The 17,166-nt window shown below is 27.7% G+C and overlaps 1 protein-coding gene across 3 annotated transcripts; it reads right to left on the bottom strand.

The window, feature by feature from the left end:
- Positions 1-885: 885 nt before the first annotated feature.
- Positions 886-6,570, bottom strand: LOC105257920 (cytochrome P450 4C1). 3 transcript variants are annotated; one of them, XM_025408530.1, is made up of 14 exons: positions 6,472-6,566; positions 5,483-5,667; positions 5,342-5,395; positions 4,950-5,059; positions 4,622-4,712; positions 4,292-4,477; positions 3,958-4,051; positions 2,628-2,730; positions 2,414-2,519; positions 2,084-2,190; positions 1,926-1,994; positions 1,550-1,718; positions 1,179-1,358; positions 886-1,115 (listed from the first exon to the last, which is right to left on the bottom strand). In XM_025408530.1, the coding sequence occupies exons 4-14, from the start codon at positions 4,980-4,982 to the stop codon at positions 913-915; spliced, it is 1,341 nt and encodes a 446-aa protein (XP_025264315.1). In that variant the 5' UTR covers positions 4,983-5,059; positions 5,342-5,395; positions 5,483-5,667; positions 6,472-6,566; the 3' UTR covers positions 886-912. The 3 variants fall into 3 exon arrangements, with proteins under 3 accessions (XP_025264315.1, XP_025264313.1, XP_025264314.1); XM_025408528.1 differs by having other exon boundaries at positions 5,342-5,667; positions 6,472-6,570; XM_025408529.1 differs by having other exon boundaries at positions 886-1,112; positions 5,342-5,667; positions 6,472-6,568.
- Positions 6,571-17,166: the final 10,596 nt, after the last annotated feature.

The following is a 17,166-nucleotide window of genomic DNA, read 5'->3' on the forward strand; positions in this document are numbered from 1 at the left end:
CTAAGCTTGTTCTAAATCAGAATATATCCATTCATTTCATCATATTAAGATGTTTAATAAAAAAAATATATCGATTATGAAAATTCAAATTATAATTTTGTATTTCATATTATTATTTATTTTGATTAAAGAATGCTTCTTCCGCATCTTTAACGGAGTTATGCTTATTTGAATTTATCCGAAATTTTGACGTGAAGTTATCCATGCGATAATTTTGTTGAGCAGTATATATACAATGATATATGATGTATACCACATAGGAGTGTCATATTGTTAGTTTTCTAAATATAATTTTGCATTTGCATTTATATATCATTAATTTAATAAATCAATAAATTCGTGCCATTAAAAAAGATTAACATTGAAAACAAAACGATAGTAAAACAACGTATCAAATTCACCTCCCAAACTTTGTGCAAAAGAATGTTTTGTTAATATATATACTCCTCGACAAAATTAACGTATAATATTTTTCACTTTTTCTTTAAAAGATGATATTTAAATTTTAAGGAAAAATTTTAAAGAATAAGTGAAAAAAAATTATACGTTAATTTTGTCCAGGAATATATATGTATATATAAAAATTAATATAAATTATACAAAATATGTACATTTTATATTAGACTATTGCATTATTTATCATTATTTATCATAAAATTTATACATACATATTATTTTAATATAAATAATATTATTTAATATAAATAAACTTAATTGCTTATTTGGATGGATTTACAAGGATCTGATTTATAAGACATTCTGTGTGGATATTTTGACGATTAAATATAATATCCATAAATATATATATATATATATATATATATAATATTTTAATAATAAAGTAGAACATATAATATCCTTACCTATTTTCTTCTATTTTTGCAATGCAATGCTGTACTCAACTTATTACACTTATGTAGCCTCCGCGTTAGTTTTAAACGATTTTTGTTTGCATGTGATTGGGATGAATCTCACATGAACTGGGTGAGAAGGACGAATAACTAAATCCAATTTTAATTGAATATCTTTCAAATATTCAACGGGTTCCAAATAAAAATTATGCACCAAAGGAGCTATCATAGCTTTCAACTCCAGGAGGCCGAATCGTTGACCTACTTAATGTCAAATTTATTAAAAATGATCGACATAAGGAGAAACAAAAATTGCAGGCGGTTTACCTATGCAATTCCTTGATCCTGCACTGAAAGGTATATAAGAATAAGGATGACGATTCTTTATCTTTTCGGGTAAGAATCTGTCCGGATCAAATACATCTGGATTTGGCCAAAAATTAGAATCTCTGTGAACTGCGTAGATATTAAGCGCTACAAACGTTCCAGCGGGTACGACATATGATTCTGGAAAGCATATTATAAAATTAAAAAATATTAAAATTTACAACAAAAGAAATTTTGAAAAAAACAAAACGTTCATAATGAATTCTTAAAATATTAATACATTAATATTATTTGACATTCAATAATGTATTCTGTGCTATATGTATAATATATTCAAAGATATACTATATAGGAAAAAAGTGAATAATTACGTAATTTTACATCATCTCCAGTGCATCGTGATATTATACCCACGCTGGGATACAAACGTAACGCTTCCTTTAAATATCTATCTAAATATGATAAATTTTGCAGTGATCTCATGTTAAGTTTCCCTTCATTCTCTTGCATCACATTATCGACTTCAAGCCTCACACGCTCCTATGTCATCCATAATAATTAAAATATATTTCTTAATATTCTATTTTCTATTTACATAGATGTAAGTAAATACTTAAAAATGAAAATAAAAAATAAAGTGATATACATATTTACTAATATTGAAAAAATATATTGTAACATAAAAGAACTTGCCATTTAAAAATTGTAATTTAAATAATGTATCGCAATATATTTAAAAATACGTACCTGAATATCCTTATGTTCAGCTAATAGTAATAAAGTAAACATTATACCCGTCGCTATGGTATCATGACCCTGTAATCATCATCATATCATCATATATTATATGTGCTTAGATAATATGTACAAAAAAAGATTAATGAAAAAAGATTACAGATACGTACTTCGAACATAAAGGTATCAACTTCCTCTCTGATGTCCAAATCAGTTAAAGAATATTCTTGAGATGCCGCTAATAAAAGGTCCAACATGGCTAACCGCTTTTTTTTAACTAAAAAAAAGCATATTAGAAACAAACTCATTTTTGCGCGTTGCGCTTTAATTTTTAAACATTTTTTGATTAAAATTCAAATTCTATTACAAATAATGATTTAATTTTACAGCAAATATATATTGTACTTCTACGTGTGATTATGTTTAGTATAAATACTATAAGTATAATTTATAATATTAGATTGCGCAATCAAAAAATTAGGAACTCTGTTCGTACGTACTTCCAAACGTGTCGACATCATTTGTCGCCGCTTCTTTATCATTTACAAGGTTTTTTAAGTATTGACCATTGATACGTTCGTGATATAGTTTTCTTTTCGCAATAATCTACGTACGCAGTACAAAATTTTACAGTGATTCTTTTATATTAATAGTAGTGTAATTTTAAATGTAAATATTTGAAAAATTTAAATTATGGTTCTTTATATTACTTACTTTTTCCGTAAATCCATGCAATATTTTCAGGATTTTCTTTTGCTTTCTTCCTTGTGATGATAATGAGAATACCATATCGTTGTGAAACCAAGGCCTGAATGCTCTAAACAGTAATTTAATAAAGCTATATAATTACAATAATAATATAATTTTATAAAAGCCTTATTTTTAAAATGTTATTTAAACCCATTCTAACATGTCAAAGTAATCTTTAAATAATCATGTACAAGAGGTTAAAAATGTTAAATTATATATTTGTTACCAAAAAGATAGGAACTTTTCAAAACATTCTACTTTTGTTTCAGTTATAATTTTTTGATTAAAAATAATTTCTCCTTAAATCTTATTATATTTCATTTTTTTCTTAATTTTACAACATGACCTAACATTTCCCATCTTTTTAACATTTCAAAATAATGTTTATTTTATAATGAAATATTTAGCAATGAACATTACATTTTCATTGCAGTTTGACCATTTAAACGAATTGACATGAAACATTTTTCGATTTAATGATTGTTTCTGAAATATTCGCATATTGATTAAAATGGTCTATTCTGTATAAACACCATTTAAATTTTTCAATACAAAAATATTTTTTTTTTTTCAAAATAATCAAATTTCCTAAAATGAAGTGCTTTTATTACAAATAATTTAAGTTAAAATAATTATTATCATATGTTAATGTTTTACAACAATTATTACAAGTTATTGTAACTATCTATTCATGTAATTTTTAATTAATTTGTATGTTATTTTTACATTACACTTAAAGTCACAATAACAAAAATAAAGTATTGTTACGTCCCTGATATCCGTGTTCGGGATGGCTCCGATTAACAAGAACATCTGGTTGTCAAGAAGAATGTTTATAAGACGTATGACTGTCGAGTCGTAAAATAGCTGTCAAGCTGAGCGGATGCGCATTTCTATCGAGCCGATCCGCGTTATTCTTATTGTGTGTTAACGTTCTGTGGCTACACTTCTGTGTTCTGTGTTGTGCATTAAAGCTCTTAGTTCCTTTTAAAAGTGTTTATTTATTTCGCGCGTCTCGCGAGCGGCTGATCTCTTTAGAGCGCCTTCGATATCTATCGAAGTTCTCGCCGCGGGCGTAACATTTGTGTCAATTATTTAACATTTTTAGTTTGTCAATAAATAACATACGAATGAGTTATTTTAACTTAAAATTTAGAGTGGACTTTTTGTGACATGTGAAAAATGTTATAATTAACATTTTATTTTTTACTGTGTATATGTATCAAAATTATATCTTGAAGGATCATAGATATATTACATAATTATGTATATTTACTGCACTCATATAAATTACCTGTAAAATATCAATTTGATCATGTCGTGAACTGCATTTCGATATTGTTGCTGGAATTCGCCGATAGTTCGTAAAGAAACACCCATGGCAGTTTCTACAAATACATTTATTATACAAGATATAAATAACAGTCAAAGATTATTACAGCTGAATATGTAAGAATATTTTGGATAGCATTAAGTATAAAAAACCAGATATTATATATCCGTCCATCTATCTTTACATATATAGGAAGAAGTTATCCTTTTTATTATCTTATAATCTTAAAAAACGATCTCGTTCAAAATGAAATTCCTGCACATAACGTACAATGAGAATTTTACAATAGCCTTACCGCATATCGCGTTTAGCGTACGTTCACTAATAAATGGCAATAAATCCTTTACTACTGTCTCTCCAACATCCATCAAAGATTTAGTCATGCAATCGCCCTCTTTGATCAATATATCAACAAATTGGTTCAATATATTAAAATGAAATGTAGGTGTTAATATTTTTCGCCGCGTTTGCCATTTAACTCCTATAACAAAAACAAGATACTACAATAAAATACAAATAATATTATGTAAGATTACTGTCAGAAAGACAGTAAATAATATTATTACCCTACATTTATTTTTTTTTATATAGCACGATATTATTTTGTAATCTTTTGATTACTTACCTTTGCTGGTGAGAAGTCCTGTGCCAAGCCAAGGATGCAATGGGTCATAGAAAAAACTTTTTTCGATGTGGTTTGTGTTACTTAATATCGTCTAAAATCACCGAAAACATGTTAAAAAAGAGAAACTGTTCATTATATCTCATTAAATATTAAATACATAAATAATAATTGTATCTTAAATTTGTATCTGGTTTCATTCATTAGGGATATTCTTTCTTATTATCTTTTTAAGAAACATTTTTCTGAGCAAAAATCTTTTTATGAATGGCAAGATTTCCAAAGCTGGTTAATTCGTAATGTCTATGGAAAATTGAATTTCTTTTATTACCTCTAAATCATCTGGATGACGAATAAACACCATAAAAATGGAAAAACTCCAAACTTTAAAGATGGGATAATATTCATTAGATAATGTACATAGAAGCTTCCAGTTTTCTTCTAAAAATAATATTATAAATATTAATGTACAAATATTTTGATGGGATAAATTTTATTTTCAACATTAGTGCATCTTTACTCAAATTCGTTGGAAACATATTAATAAAAAAAATTGTATTTTAATTAAACAAATAATTGTTGTGGAGAAAAGTGCTCAGATAAGAAATCTATATGTATTCTTGATAAGTATATGTTTCAAAGTACATGATTTATAAATTTAATTTTTATAAATAACAGATCATTTGTTAATTAATATGAATAGGTTAAAAATTTTGTATTCACCTTCTGAAATATGTGATTGGAACACATTGCCAACAATTGGTAAACTCGGTGGTCCTGGTATAAGTTTAATGAGTTGCCAGTTTCTTTTATAATTTATGTAATACTTGTTATACAAATAATATATCAATAAAATAAACATACATAATAACGATATAGTAAACATCGTTTCTTAATCCGATATTCTTTGTGACCGTCTAAGTAATCTGAATCTTCTTCCGTTTATTGTTTTTTTTTATTCTTGGTTCATATGTATTGCATACATATTTTTTGATACATGTAAAAGTAGATATTTGATTTTCGATAAACTTGGCAACTATCTTGATATTCTAAAGAATATTAATCATAAAAAAAAGTGAGAGAGGGAGAAAATAAAAGATCATTGTAATACATTAATCGCATATTTTTTGTAATAATTTAATCAAGCTATAAAAGATATGATAAATTTATTCATTTCAGGAAAAAATATTACATATGCACCAAATTTGTTAATCAAAAAAAAAATTTTTCTGCCAATTTCTTGCAATTGTTTCTCTATTGTATAATATAAAATTTCGCCAGATTTTACTGCAACATCTTAACTGTATTTAATAGTATTATATTATTAAGGAGAATGTTATCATCATAGATCTATTATATGTCAAAGCTTTAACATAAATTGTTTCTAGTATTTTTATAATTTTATTTATTCTATAACTTTAAAAAATGTTCTTAAGATCATATCATAATATTCGCCAGTTCATTTCTGTGCTTATTTATAAATATCTTAAATTAATGAAAATACTTTTATTGATATGCAATGATACAAAATTGTAATAAACAAATTGTAATAAATAAATTTTAATAAAAGTTATAAAGTATTTAAAGTGCTTGCAAACTCTGTCATAAACAAATAAATATTTAAAAAATTTTTTCTGTTAAATATTATATATTAGTATTATAATATTATTAATAATTAATATATAGTATTAATTAATAAAATTTTCGCAATATGAGGCAAAATTAAGGACTTATAGTATTTGAAATAATTTCTATTAAAACCACGTTTTCGCTAATTAATCAGTATTAAACACTGAAATTTTGCAAAAGAATGTTATAAAATTTTTATTTTGTACAAATATTATAAAGATTACCTGATAGATTATATGATGCGACGATAGAAACACAACTCAAATCATTAAAATAAAATCACAAATTTCGTTATGGAAATATATAATTCAGTGCAATAAATTTACGCGAACTAATAAGATAAATGTGAGGCTTATACTTATAATCGTTCTTTAGTTCAAGAACGTATTAATAATCAGTTATTATTCTTAATGGGTGGGGATCCCGTCTACATTCTCGATTGCCAACTGCTTTATTCGCGCACAATATTTTGCCGGCAGCTTCTTTTGCCTATATCCCGATTATCTACAAGTATTATTGCACACACGAAAAACATGAAAATACGAAAGTACGATTGCACATAATACATTGTTGCTTGCATGCACGATCATTTTGAATATATTAAAATTAAAAACATGTTATAAAGGAATAAAATTATATAATGTATATAAATATATTCATTTCTAATTGACATAATTTCTTCTTACATATACATATATGACGTAATGCCTACAATTGAACAATTCCAGATAAGATTAGGCTATCAGAATTCATTTATATCAAGAGACAAAATTGCTCTCTGTAAAATTTGCATAGTGTACATCAAAGTATATATTTTCTATCAATGCATATTGTTTTTATATTATTATCATTTTTGTATTATTATAAATTTATTATTATATCATTTTTTATATTATTATTATATTATTATATACTTTTATATTATTTTTATATTATTATATTATTATTATAATTGTTATTATTATTTTAATTATTATTATTAAATAACCGCACAGGTAATAATACTATTTTCTTATATAATATAAATTTTTAGATAAATTTCTATTATAAAACAAGTAAATCTTTTCAAAATGTCGGTAAAATATATTGTATATTTTGCTACAACTGTATAGTTACAGAAAATATAATTAGATTAAAATTTTCACGCATTAATTATTATTTTTATGACATTATTTTTATAAAATATATTACATTAATACTATTATATCAATTTTTCATAACATATCATTTTTATCGTGCGTTTTTCTTTGGATGCATGGTTTGATGATATTTCATTATCATTTTTTATTATTATCTACGACTCTCACCACCTTAAATTTATGTGTATCGCTCGATAATTTAATCTGTAACAACTTATTTGTTTTCTTTCTTATATTGTACCAGTGAAAGGATTCACAAAAGGATCGAAACATTTAGTCAGGTTAATTAGACGTAATTTGATAATAAATACAATTTAACATTACACACTGTTTACTGCGTTGAGGCTCAAATTGGTCTTTTTTTATTATTAATTTTTCTATTATAAATTATTAATTTGGAGCCTCTACTTTTATATTTTAATTATTTATATTATATAAACGTCAATACACAAATGTTCTGATTGAATTTTATTTTTAATATTATCTTTATTCAAATATATTATAGACAGATAAATAAAAATAAAGAAAATGGATTATAATTTTAGCGCGATAGAAATAGCAAAATTTTAATTGTGCGTGCGTGCGTGCGTGTGTTTGTGTGTGTGTGTGTGTGTGTGTGTGTGTGTGTGTGTGTGTGTGTGTGTATGTGTAGAAGAGGAGGAGAAAAAGGAGGATTCCATTAAAAGTCAACGCCTTTTAAAATTCGATTCGATTTATTTTTCCGTATTCTTCATCGATAACGTTTTAGATTAATAAAATTTGTTCAGTTGTCTATTTGTCGCCAGTTTTATTAAAAAAAAATTCTAAGGTTTCGAATTTTTGTAAGAGTTATTTGGCTATTGTTAATTTGATATGTCGATTTGAATCGGCTAAATTCGCCATCAATATCTTGTCCTTCTTTCTGATAAGTTTCAGAATGTTAGTTTTGTTTTACGTTTATCGACAGTGTGTGTGTCTGAATGTCTGTGTGTGTCTGTGAGTGTGTGTGTGTGTGTGTGTGTGTGTGTGTGTTAGATGTGATAAATAATCTTGCTGATAAATAATCAGATGAAGAAAATGTTTATATCATTATGTTATATGATGATTATGTTTATATTTTCGTCGAAAGTTATTACATCTTTGTCGTAAAAGTCAGAATCCCGATTTATTCAACGATGAACAGTTGATGTAACTTGTATGTACTAATATGAATTTGTATTGATTACATCGTATCGTTCTGACAAAATTTGTCACACAGAAAAATGCGTAAGTAGAAGTCAATTCATATTTGACGTCTACTAACGTAAAATGAAATTGCATCCAAAAAATTTATGCAATTTTTAATAGAAGAATTTATAATAGGAGAAAAATCATTGTATAAGAAAAAACTCACGAAATTTTTTATAAAATGATTTTCATTTAACAAATTATTGTACAAAACAATTGATTTAATTTCTTATAAGAAAATATTAAAATTTAAATATTAATTTAAAAATATTAAAAATTAAAAATTAATAAAAAATTAAAATTAAAAAGCTTTTAATTATTAAAATCTCCACGTTGCCAAATTTATTTGTGTATTATTCACCACCGTCGACATATTTAATGAAGAAAAATTGTCTCTAAATAACTTCAGAAATCTGTTATTAACGTTACTAGATAGTGTGTTACTAGAGACTTTGCAATCCAAGAGACTGCATATAGGATGAGTTTTATGTTTCGTGTACCAATTTTTATGTCATGCGAAAGATTACCGATTGCAATTACAATAAATTAATCGATACATAGATGGCAATTATTTGGATGGGTATTACATTCGATACGCATGGTCGATCCAAATAATTGACATCTATGATGCGCATAAAGTGACAGAAAATGTATAATATGCGTGACATGATCTATACATTTTCTGTCACGCCATGCGCATCATGCGTGAATCGGAAAGTACTGTATGTACCGATCAATTCATTCCAATTACAGTCGGTAAATTCTTGCATGATAAAAAAATAATACATTTCTCATCGTCACGAGAACAGTGCTTCTTTCGTCAAACGTGCGAACCGTACAAGAAAAATATGTAAAAAATATAGCCACGATGGGGACGTATCTTACATTAAAAAATTTCACATTGAGACTTTGCATCATTATATTTCTGCTTATAGAGCAAAGATAAAGACATCTTATATAAATTGAATCCAAGCATTTTATTAAACCTAATAAGAATTTGATCGATTCAGCGGTTATTGACCGATAATATGCATTACTCGCAACTTAGCCATTCGCGTAATAAAGAAAATATATGGTGTGTCTTGCGCCTGAATGATGACTCGATTTCAAAACACTACCGTGTCTCTTGATTATGAAATTATGAAAGTCAGTAAAATTCTGTGATTGAAAGCATTGATTTGAAATAAGGATTGTTTCCGTTTAAAACAAATCTATTTCAAAATCCAGATATGAATATCAATATAGATAATAAATAAGGAAAAACATTTTACACTTCTTTATCAATTTTCATATCAAATCTTCTAACGCTTCATCAATTCGCTACATCAATAAATAGAAGAGAAATAGAGAAAGAGAGACTCGTATTAGGAGATAAATTATTTAGTAATTTATCGCTTCGAACTATTTCTAATAAAATCAACGACATTAGTTGCTACAGTGTTATTGAAGCATGTTTTATTGCTTTTTTGTCTAATAAAGAATAAGAAATAAAGCTTATTAAGTTGCTCGGATAGAGAAAGACTCAGGTTCGATTCTCATAACATATATATGTATACATCGTAATATGTGTGTGTGTGTGTGTGTGTGTGTGTGTGTGTGTGTGTGTGTGTGTGTGTGTGTGTTGGTATGTGTGTAACACACTTTTATATGACATGTTAAAGAGAGAACATACTTTTACGAAGAAAAATACTATTACTCACATTCGTTAAATTCTTTAATATGTGATCCAACATTTTTTTATCTCTTGCATGTTTCTTAATAATATGAAAATAATTAAGATAATCATTGTTTTGCATTTTTCCATGATTTTTCAGTTTATTTATTAATATTTATCTATTAAATTTTATATGCTAATTATACGTGTAATCATAGCAGAATCTTGTGAATAACTTTTACTATTTCTTCATTAGGAAGAGATTTGTATATTTCCCACATTTCATCCCAAAATTGTTCTTACCAAATCAGAATATATCCATTCTTTTCATCATACTAACAATAAGATGTTTAATAAAAAAATATATCGGTTATGAAAATTCAAATTATAATTTTCTATTATTTCATATTTTTATTTATTCTGCTTAAATAATGCCTCTTCCGCATCATTGACGGAGTTATGCTTATTTGAATTTATCCGAAATTTTGACATGAAGTTACCTATGCAATAATTTTGTTGAGCAGTATGTATACAATGATATATGATGTATACACACTTTTACTGTTAAATTTAACATATTTCACATGTCCCAATTTAGCCACTCTAATTTTAATGTTAATTTAATAGAAGGCAAGTATGTAAATAAATAACACAAGTAATATGCTTAAAAATTAACAAAAAAGTGTAGCACTTAAACTTTATGTGGAAATAAAGTTTATGGTAAATTAGCATATTTATAATATTAAATTTAATTGAAAGAAAATGTTATTCTTACATTTTTATGATAAATAACAGAAGAGATATGTCGATTTAACATATGGACACTGTTATAGGGAGAAAAATAACACAACTTATCTGTTCAGTTTAACATATAGCATATTCCATCAAAAATACGTGCATTTACATATTAATTGTGTTGTTTTAACTCTTAGAAACGATAAATATTAATTCAACGCAGAAATATCAAAATAACGCAATGATAATATGTTACGTTAACATAAGAGTTTGTTAAAAATTTAACACAAAAGTTTTTACACGAGAAAATTTTAACAGAAATACAAAATGTTTTTTACTGTGTACCACATAGGAGTGTCTTATTGTTAGTTTTCTAAATATAATTTTGCATTCGCATTTATATATCATTAATGTAGCAGTTTTAAATAATAACCGACAACGAGCTTGACAAGTAAATACAGACAGACTTGAGCCCATGTGTATATACAGGGTCTACCAAAAGTGTGGAAACCCCTAAATATCTCGGAAAATATACGTTTTACAGAAAAGTGTTTCCAACAAAAGTTGTAGGGTTTAAGAAGATCTATATACTGATTCTACCAGTTTGACCTTGGATGGCGTCGTCAAGGTCAGGTCAAGGTCACATTGACTTTTTTAAATGACACCCCCTACATTTGATTGCATATTCTTATAGCTTAATTCAAGAGCTTTCCAAAACACTATAATAATGTTCATTTTTATTAAGTACTTTGCGAGTTATGAGGGTTGAAATAATTTCTTAATTTTACATAAACCATAAAATATCTAGTAAACCATTCATTTTTCGATTATCTTACCTTCATACTTTTATGTACAAAATAATGAAAGGAATCAATTGGTGTAAAGAAAACATACAGTTGTTTTTAAGAAAAAATATGGAATTGTTAATTGCAAATTACATATTTTTTCTTAGAAACAACTATGTGTTTTCTTTACACCAATTGATTCCTCTCATTAATTTGTACATAAAAGTATGAAGGTAAGATAATCGAAAAATGAATGGTTTACTAGATATTTTATGGTTTATGTAAAATTAAGAAATTATTTCAACCCTCATAACTCGCAAAGTACTTAATAAAAATGAACATTATTATAGTGTTTTGGAAAGCTCTTGAATTAAGCTATAAGAATATGCAATCAAATGTAGGGGGTGTCATTTAAAAAAGTCAATGTGACCTTGACCTGACCTTGACGACGCCATCCAAGGTCAAACTGGTAGAATCAGTATATAGATCTTCTTAAACCCTACAACTTTTGTTGGAAACACTTTTCTGTAAAACGTATATTTTCCGAGATATTTAGGGGTTTCCACACTTTTGGTAGACCCTGTATATTGTGAACATAAACGACGAGGGCAGAATGTACTTTCGATAGTCAGGGACAACACGATAAACAGTTTTGAATAAAGAACGTGAGAATATTGAAAAATCCTTAGGAGATTTTTACATTAATTTAATAAATTAATTAATTTGTGCCATTAAAAAAGATTAAAAATAATAAAGGTATAAGAACTCGAAATATAAAATTAACAAATTAGTTTCAATAGCAATACGAGTCGAGCGTCGATGTTATGACATATTTATTTATTTATTATACAAAAAAAGCATGAAACAAATAAAAATAAAATTAAAATTAAAGGAAGGAATAGCGAACGTTTCGATCCTATTTTTGGGTCATCTTTAGCGCACATATGATAATGTGGTATAATTATAATAAAGGTGTTACATATCTGAATCGATGAGATAGGATGCCGTCCAAAGTAATACTAAATGTCTCGGTATCTCGACGATGCCTATGTAAAATATAGGTGAAACAAGATAAATGGATAATGTAAATTAATATATAATGGAAAAATATTAAAATTTAACGTAAAAAGATTAAAAAGATGTAGAGTTAAATGTCCATTTTCAAAAAATTTTTAAATAAATATAAACTGAACATAGAGTAAAAAATAATAAAAATTAAAGAAATCAAAAGTTAAAACCATGAAATTGAAATATACTTCCAGGCATCGAAGATAATGGCGAGTCGAGGAGACAAATGGAAACAAGTTAATATCTCTAAAGACAAAGAACGACTAATCTTTAACAGATAGATGTGACTAATTTATAAACGGTAAAGTGAATCAAAGGATATATAAAAATGTACACATAAGGAAAGTCGCAGACCTATTTGTTATGATAGAAAACTAAGTTACATCTTTGACAAGTTGTTTATTATATTTAAATAAATTTCTGGTAAACGTTAAGTGTCTGTTTGCAAATTTAAACCATATGTTTTGCCTTTATAACATTTCAGAAATTAATCTCTTACTCAAAAATGGTTCCCGATCTAAAATCTGTACATCCTCCCAATTAAAAACATGATCAAAACCGACCCTGTGATTAGAGATGACAGACTGAGTATTAGTATAAAAGATTAATATTGAAAACAAAACGAATATAAATCAAAGTATCAAATTCATTTCACAAAACATTTTGTGCAAAAGAATGTTTTGCTAATATATATACTCCTAGACAAAATTAACGCATAATTTTTTTCACTTTTTTTTAAAAGCTGATATTTAAATTTTAACGAAAAATTTTATAGAACAAGTGAAAAAAATTATACGTTAATTTTGTCCAGGAGTATGTATATTGTTACGTCTGGTGGACTCCACGATTCTTTTCTTTCTTCGAAATGATACCGTGAAAGAAAAATCAAGGATCGGTTTGCATTTGAAGCACAAAGCAATCCTTGTTCGAATAATGATAGCGCATAGAAAAACGGAACCTAACCCGCGATATACAGGGTGGGGAAAAAGTATGGAAGCAAACAATTATTTCCGAAACTATTCATTTTTCGACAAAATGTCTTAGACATCATTTTTATGGTATGAAAAGATGTATTATGTGGCATAGACGGCATGACCTTGAAATGACCCTTACGAGCTGCATACAAATAAAGTAAAAAATTTCAAATGGAACTCGTCAGTTTTTGTTACAGATTCTTGTAGCTGATGTCGAAACGTTTACAAAACATGCATATGAGTCCCATTCCCTTAAAAACACTCCCAGTTACGAAACAATTGTGATAATTCGTATTTCCTACTTTTGGCTTATCCTTTACGGAACCTGTTTCATTAAATCGTTGAATTGTCTTAGCAACGATAGATCTTACTATGCCCGGTTGTCCGATTCGAAAAGTTTCATTAAACAAAACTGTAACTTCATCGTGAGTTCTTTCATTCTCACCCCAACCACGCATCATCAACAGCGATATTCGCTCTCGTTCTGTTAATCGGGCCATCGTGAAAATAACATTTGAAATTACAGAAATGAAAATCAGTAACAATTCCTATGATAGAAAACGACAAAAATAGCAAATTTTCAAAATACAATATCCGAAACTTGTATGCCAATTGACACTACTTTTTTAAGGATAAAATAAATGATAATAATAAATAAGGTAGCGATGATCAAGAAATCAAAAAAATTCTATGAATATTCATAGACAGTGTATCATATGACAACAGATACAATTACATGTTATTAGTGGACGCAACTGAACGTCATGATGCGAAATCAGTAAGCAATGTCAATGTGCATACAAATTGTTTGTATCACAATTGTTTCGTAACTGGGAGTGTTTTTAAGGGAATGGGGCTCATATGCAGTGTTTTGTAAACGTTTCGACATCAGCTACAAGAATCTGTAACAAAAACTGACGAGTTCCATTTGAAATTTTTTACGTTATTTGTATGCAGCTCGTAAGGGTCATTTCAAGGTCATGCCGTCTATGCCACATAATACATCTTTTCATACCATAAAAATTATGTCTAAGACATTTTGTCGAAAAATGAATAGTTTCGGAAATAATTGTTTGCTTCCATACTTTTTCCCCACCCTGTATAATCATTTAAACCTAATATTGAGAATGGCCAGTTGAGATAGCGCTAAAGAAACTTTAAATAAACTTTTGAATTATGAGACTCGGAAGTATAAGAAATTCGAACCACCCGTATCTATGGCTATAACTTGCTTCATCTTAGAGATGTTAAACAAAGAGCCTGTGGTCTTCGAGAAATTGACCATAGGTAAACATAAAACAAATCCTCTGAAATTAATACTGCACGTGCGCTCGTTCGACAGGCCATCCTCAATCGTCAAAGCATTAAGCGATAAGATAATCAGTTCGCTCCCACTCTCAACTGGATGGAACTAAATCTCCAGCGAAAGGGCTTAAACAATAAAAATCTTAAGAAACGCCTCTCCTCCCAAAAATCAGCCTCCTTGTCCTTAAGAAGGGAGTATTGAAATTATTACAAAAAATTCCCACCATCCAGTAAGGAGGAGAAGGAACTACTTTAAAAAATGCAAGCGCAAGGCGCGAGAGCTCACTTGCTATCTAGTTCACTAAGCGTTCATTAGTTCGTTAGATCTTTAATTCACTTATTATCTAGTTCACTAAATGTTCACTAAGCATTCACTAATAAGCACTAACTAGCACTATAAGCAGCACAGTCGACAGTTCAGTTTACAGTTCCAGTCAAGTTTCAGTCATTCAATTTTAAAATTATATAGCCTCGGGAATCCCTTTTCTTGCATTATGCAGTTAAATTATTAATTTGTTTTATATACAGTGAAAATGATTTTGTTAACATTTAATTGTGTATTATGTGAAATTTCTGATGAACATCTCCATTACTCGGCTCTTCATGTTATAAACCTCCGACTTCAACCATTGCAATTTTATCAACGCATTTATTTTTGTGATCCTAACGAGTTGTGAATAAATTTAAGTAATTTTTATTTTCTCCCTTTCCCATATCTTACTATCTCATAATTTAAAATTTATGTCTGACAAATAATTTTAAACAGTTTAATAATCATTAAATCTTTACTAATTACTATCAATCAATCAATTAATCCTTGTCTCACTTCTCCTCCAGCTTCATTCCTTGTTCTTCCTAATTCGCCTAGAATCTCCGAAAGGCGATTCGCGAATAAATCTCCTAAGATCTTTATCCATTCGTTCAAGATTTCAGCATTGGAATTTACGAATACTTCCTCTATTTATTCGCTTTGGATTTCAGCATTGGAATTCGCGAACAAATCTCCTAAGATCTTTATCCATTCGTTCAGGATTTCAGCATTGGAATTCACGAATACTTCCTTTATTTATTCGCTCTGGATTTCAGCATTGGAATTCGCTAATAAATCTCCTAAGATCTTTATCCATTCGTTCAGAATTTCAGCATTGGAATTCACGAATATTTCCTTATTTATTTGTCCTGGATTTCAGCATTGGAATTCGCGAATACTCTTCTGCTCTCCGAAGATTCCGAAGAATAATCCATCCCTAGTTTCCTTTAATTTTTTCTCTTTTTCTTTTCTCTCTCTCTACTACTTTCTTTGTATTATCACTACTTTTGGGAGAAACCGTTAAAATAGATAAATAATATTTGAAATAACTAATAATTTTTGACTTAGACTTGGCAAATCTCTTATTTAAAATTTTATTATTGTATTTTAATTTGGACCTGTGTTTCAGCGAAATTTAGAAAATTTTAATTCTAACTATAACACATACGCGAGAATATAACACATACGCGAGAATATATAAATACACACACACACACACACACATACTCACTCATGCATAACTACAACTCCTAAGATGTATTTTTCTTTCCTTATATTTTCTTTATATAATATATTTTTTTTTATTTAATGTAGAATATAATTATTTAACCCGTTCTCTTCCCTAAATCCTGAGATAGCACTAGGTCCTATCCCGCGTAACAAGGATTAAATTCCTTTATTCAAAAGAGACCACCGAACGAATAGGCGTAAAACTCAGAGTTAAAGAGACCTTCGGTCGCTGACCTGTGTCAGACCCTTCACATTCGTTCGACCCGATCCACACACACGCCCGAATAAAGTGTGTCACGGTAAGTAAGTTACGTTCTTCCATACAACCTATACTTTCAGGGTCTGGACGTAACAATATATATATATATATATATATATATATATATATATATATATACAAAATTAATATAAATTATTTAAAAAATGTACCTTTTATATTAGACTTTTGTTTTATTTATCATTTTTTATCATAAAATTCATACATATATATTGTCTTAATACAAATAAATTTTA

This window comes from Camponotus floridanus, unplaced genomic scaffold (genome assembly GCF_003227725.1).
Source record: "Camponotus floridanus strain SB8 unplaced genomic scaffold, Cflo_v7.5 scaffold213, whole genome shotgun sequence".
Lineage (NCBI taxonomy): Eukaryota > Metazoa > Arthropoda > Insecta > Hymenoptera > Formicidae > Camponotus > Camponotus floridanus.

Bases quoted from the DNA above. Each gene is read 5' to 3' on its own strand.
- LOC105257920 (XM_025408528.1), bottom strand. From the start codon at position 5,504: ATGTTTACTATATCGTTATTATGTATGTTTATTTTATTGATATATTAT. The intron at 5,060-5,341 runs GTGAATACAAAA...TATTATTTTTAG, and splicing joins CCAATCACATATTTCAGAAG to AAGAAAACTGGAAGCTTCTA. The intron at 1,359-1,549 runs GTAATTATTCAC...TATGCTTTCCAG, and splicing joins TGGAGATGATGTAAAATTAC to AATCATATGTCGTACCCGCT.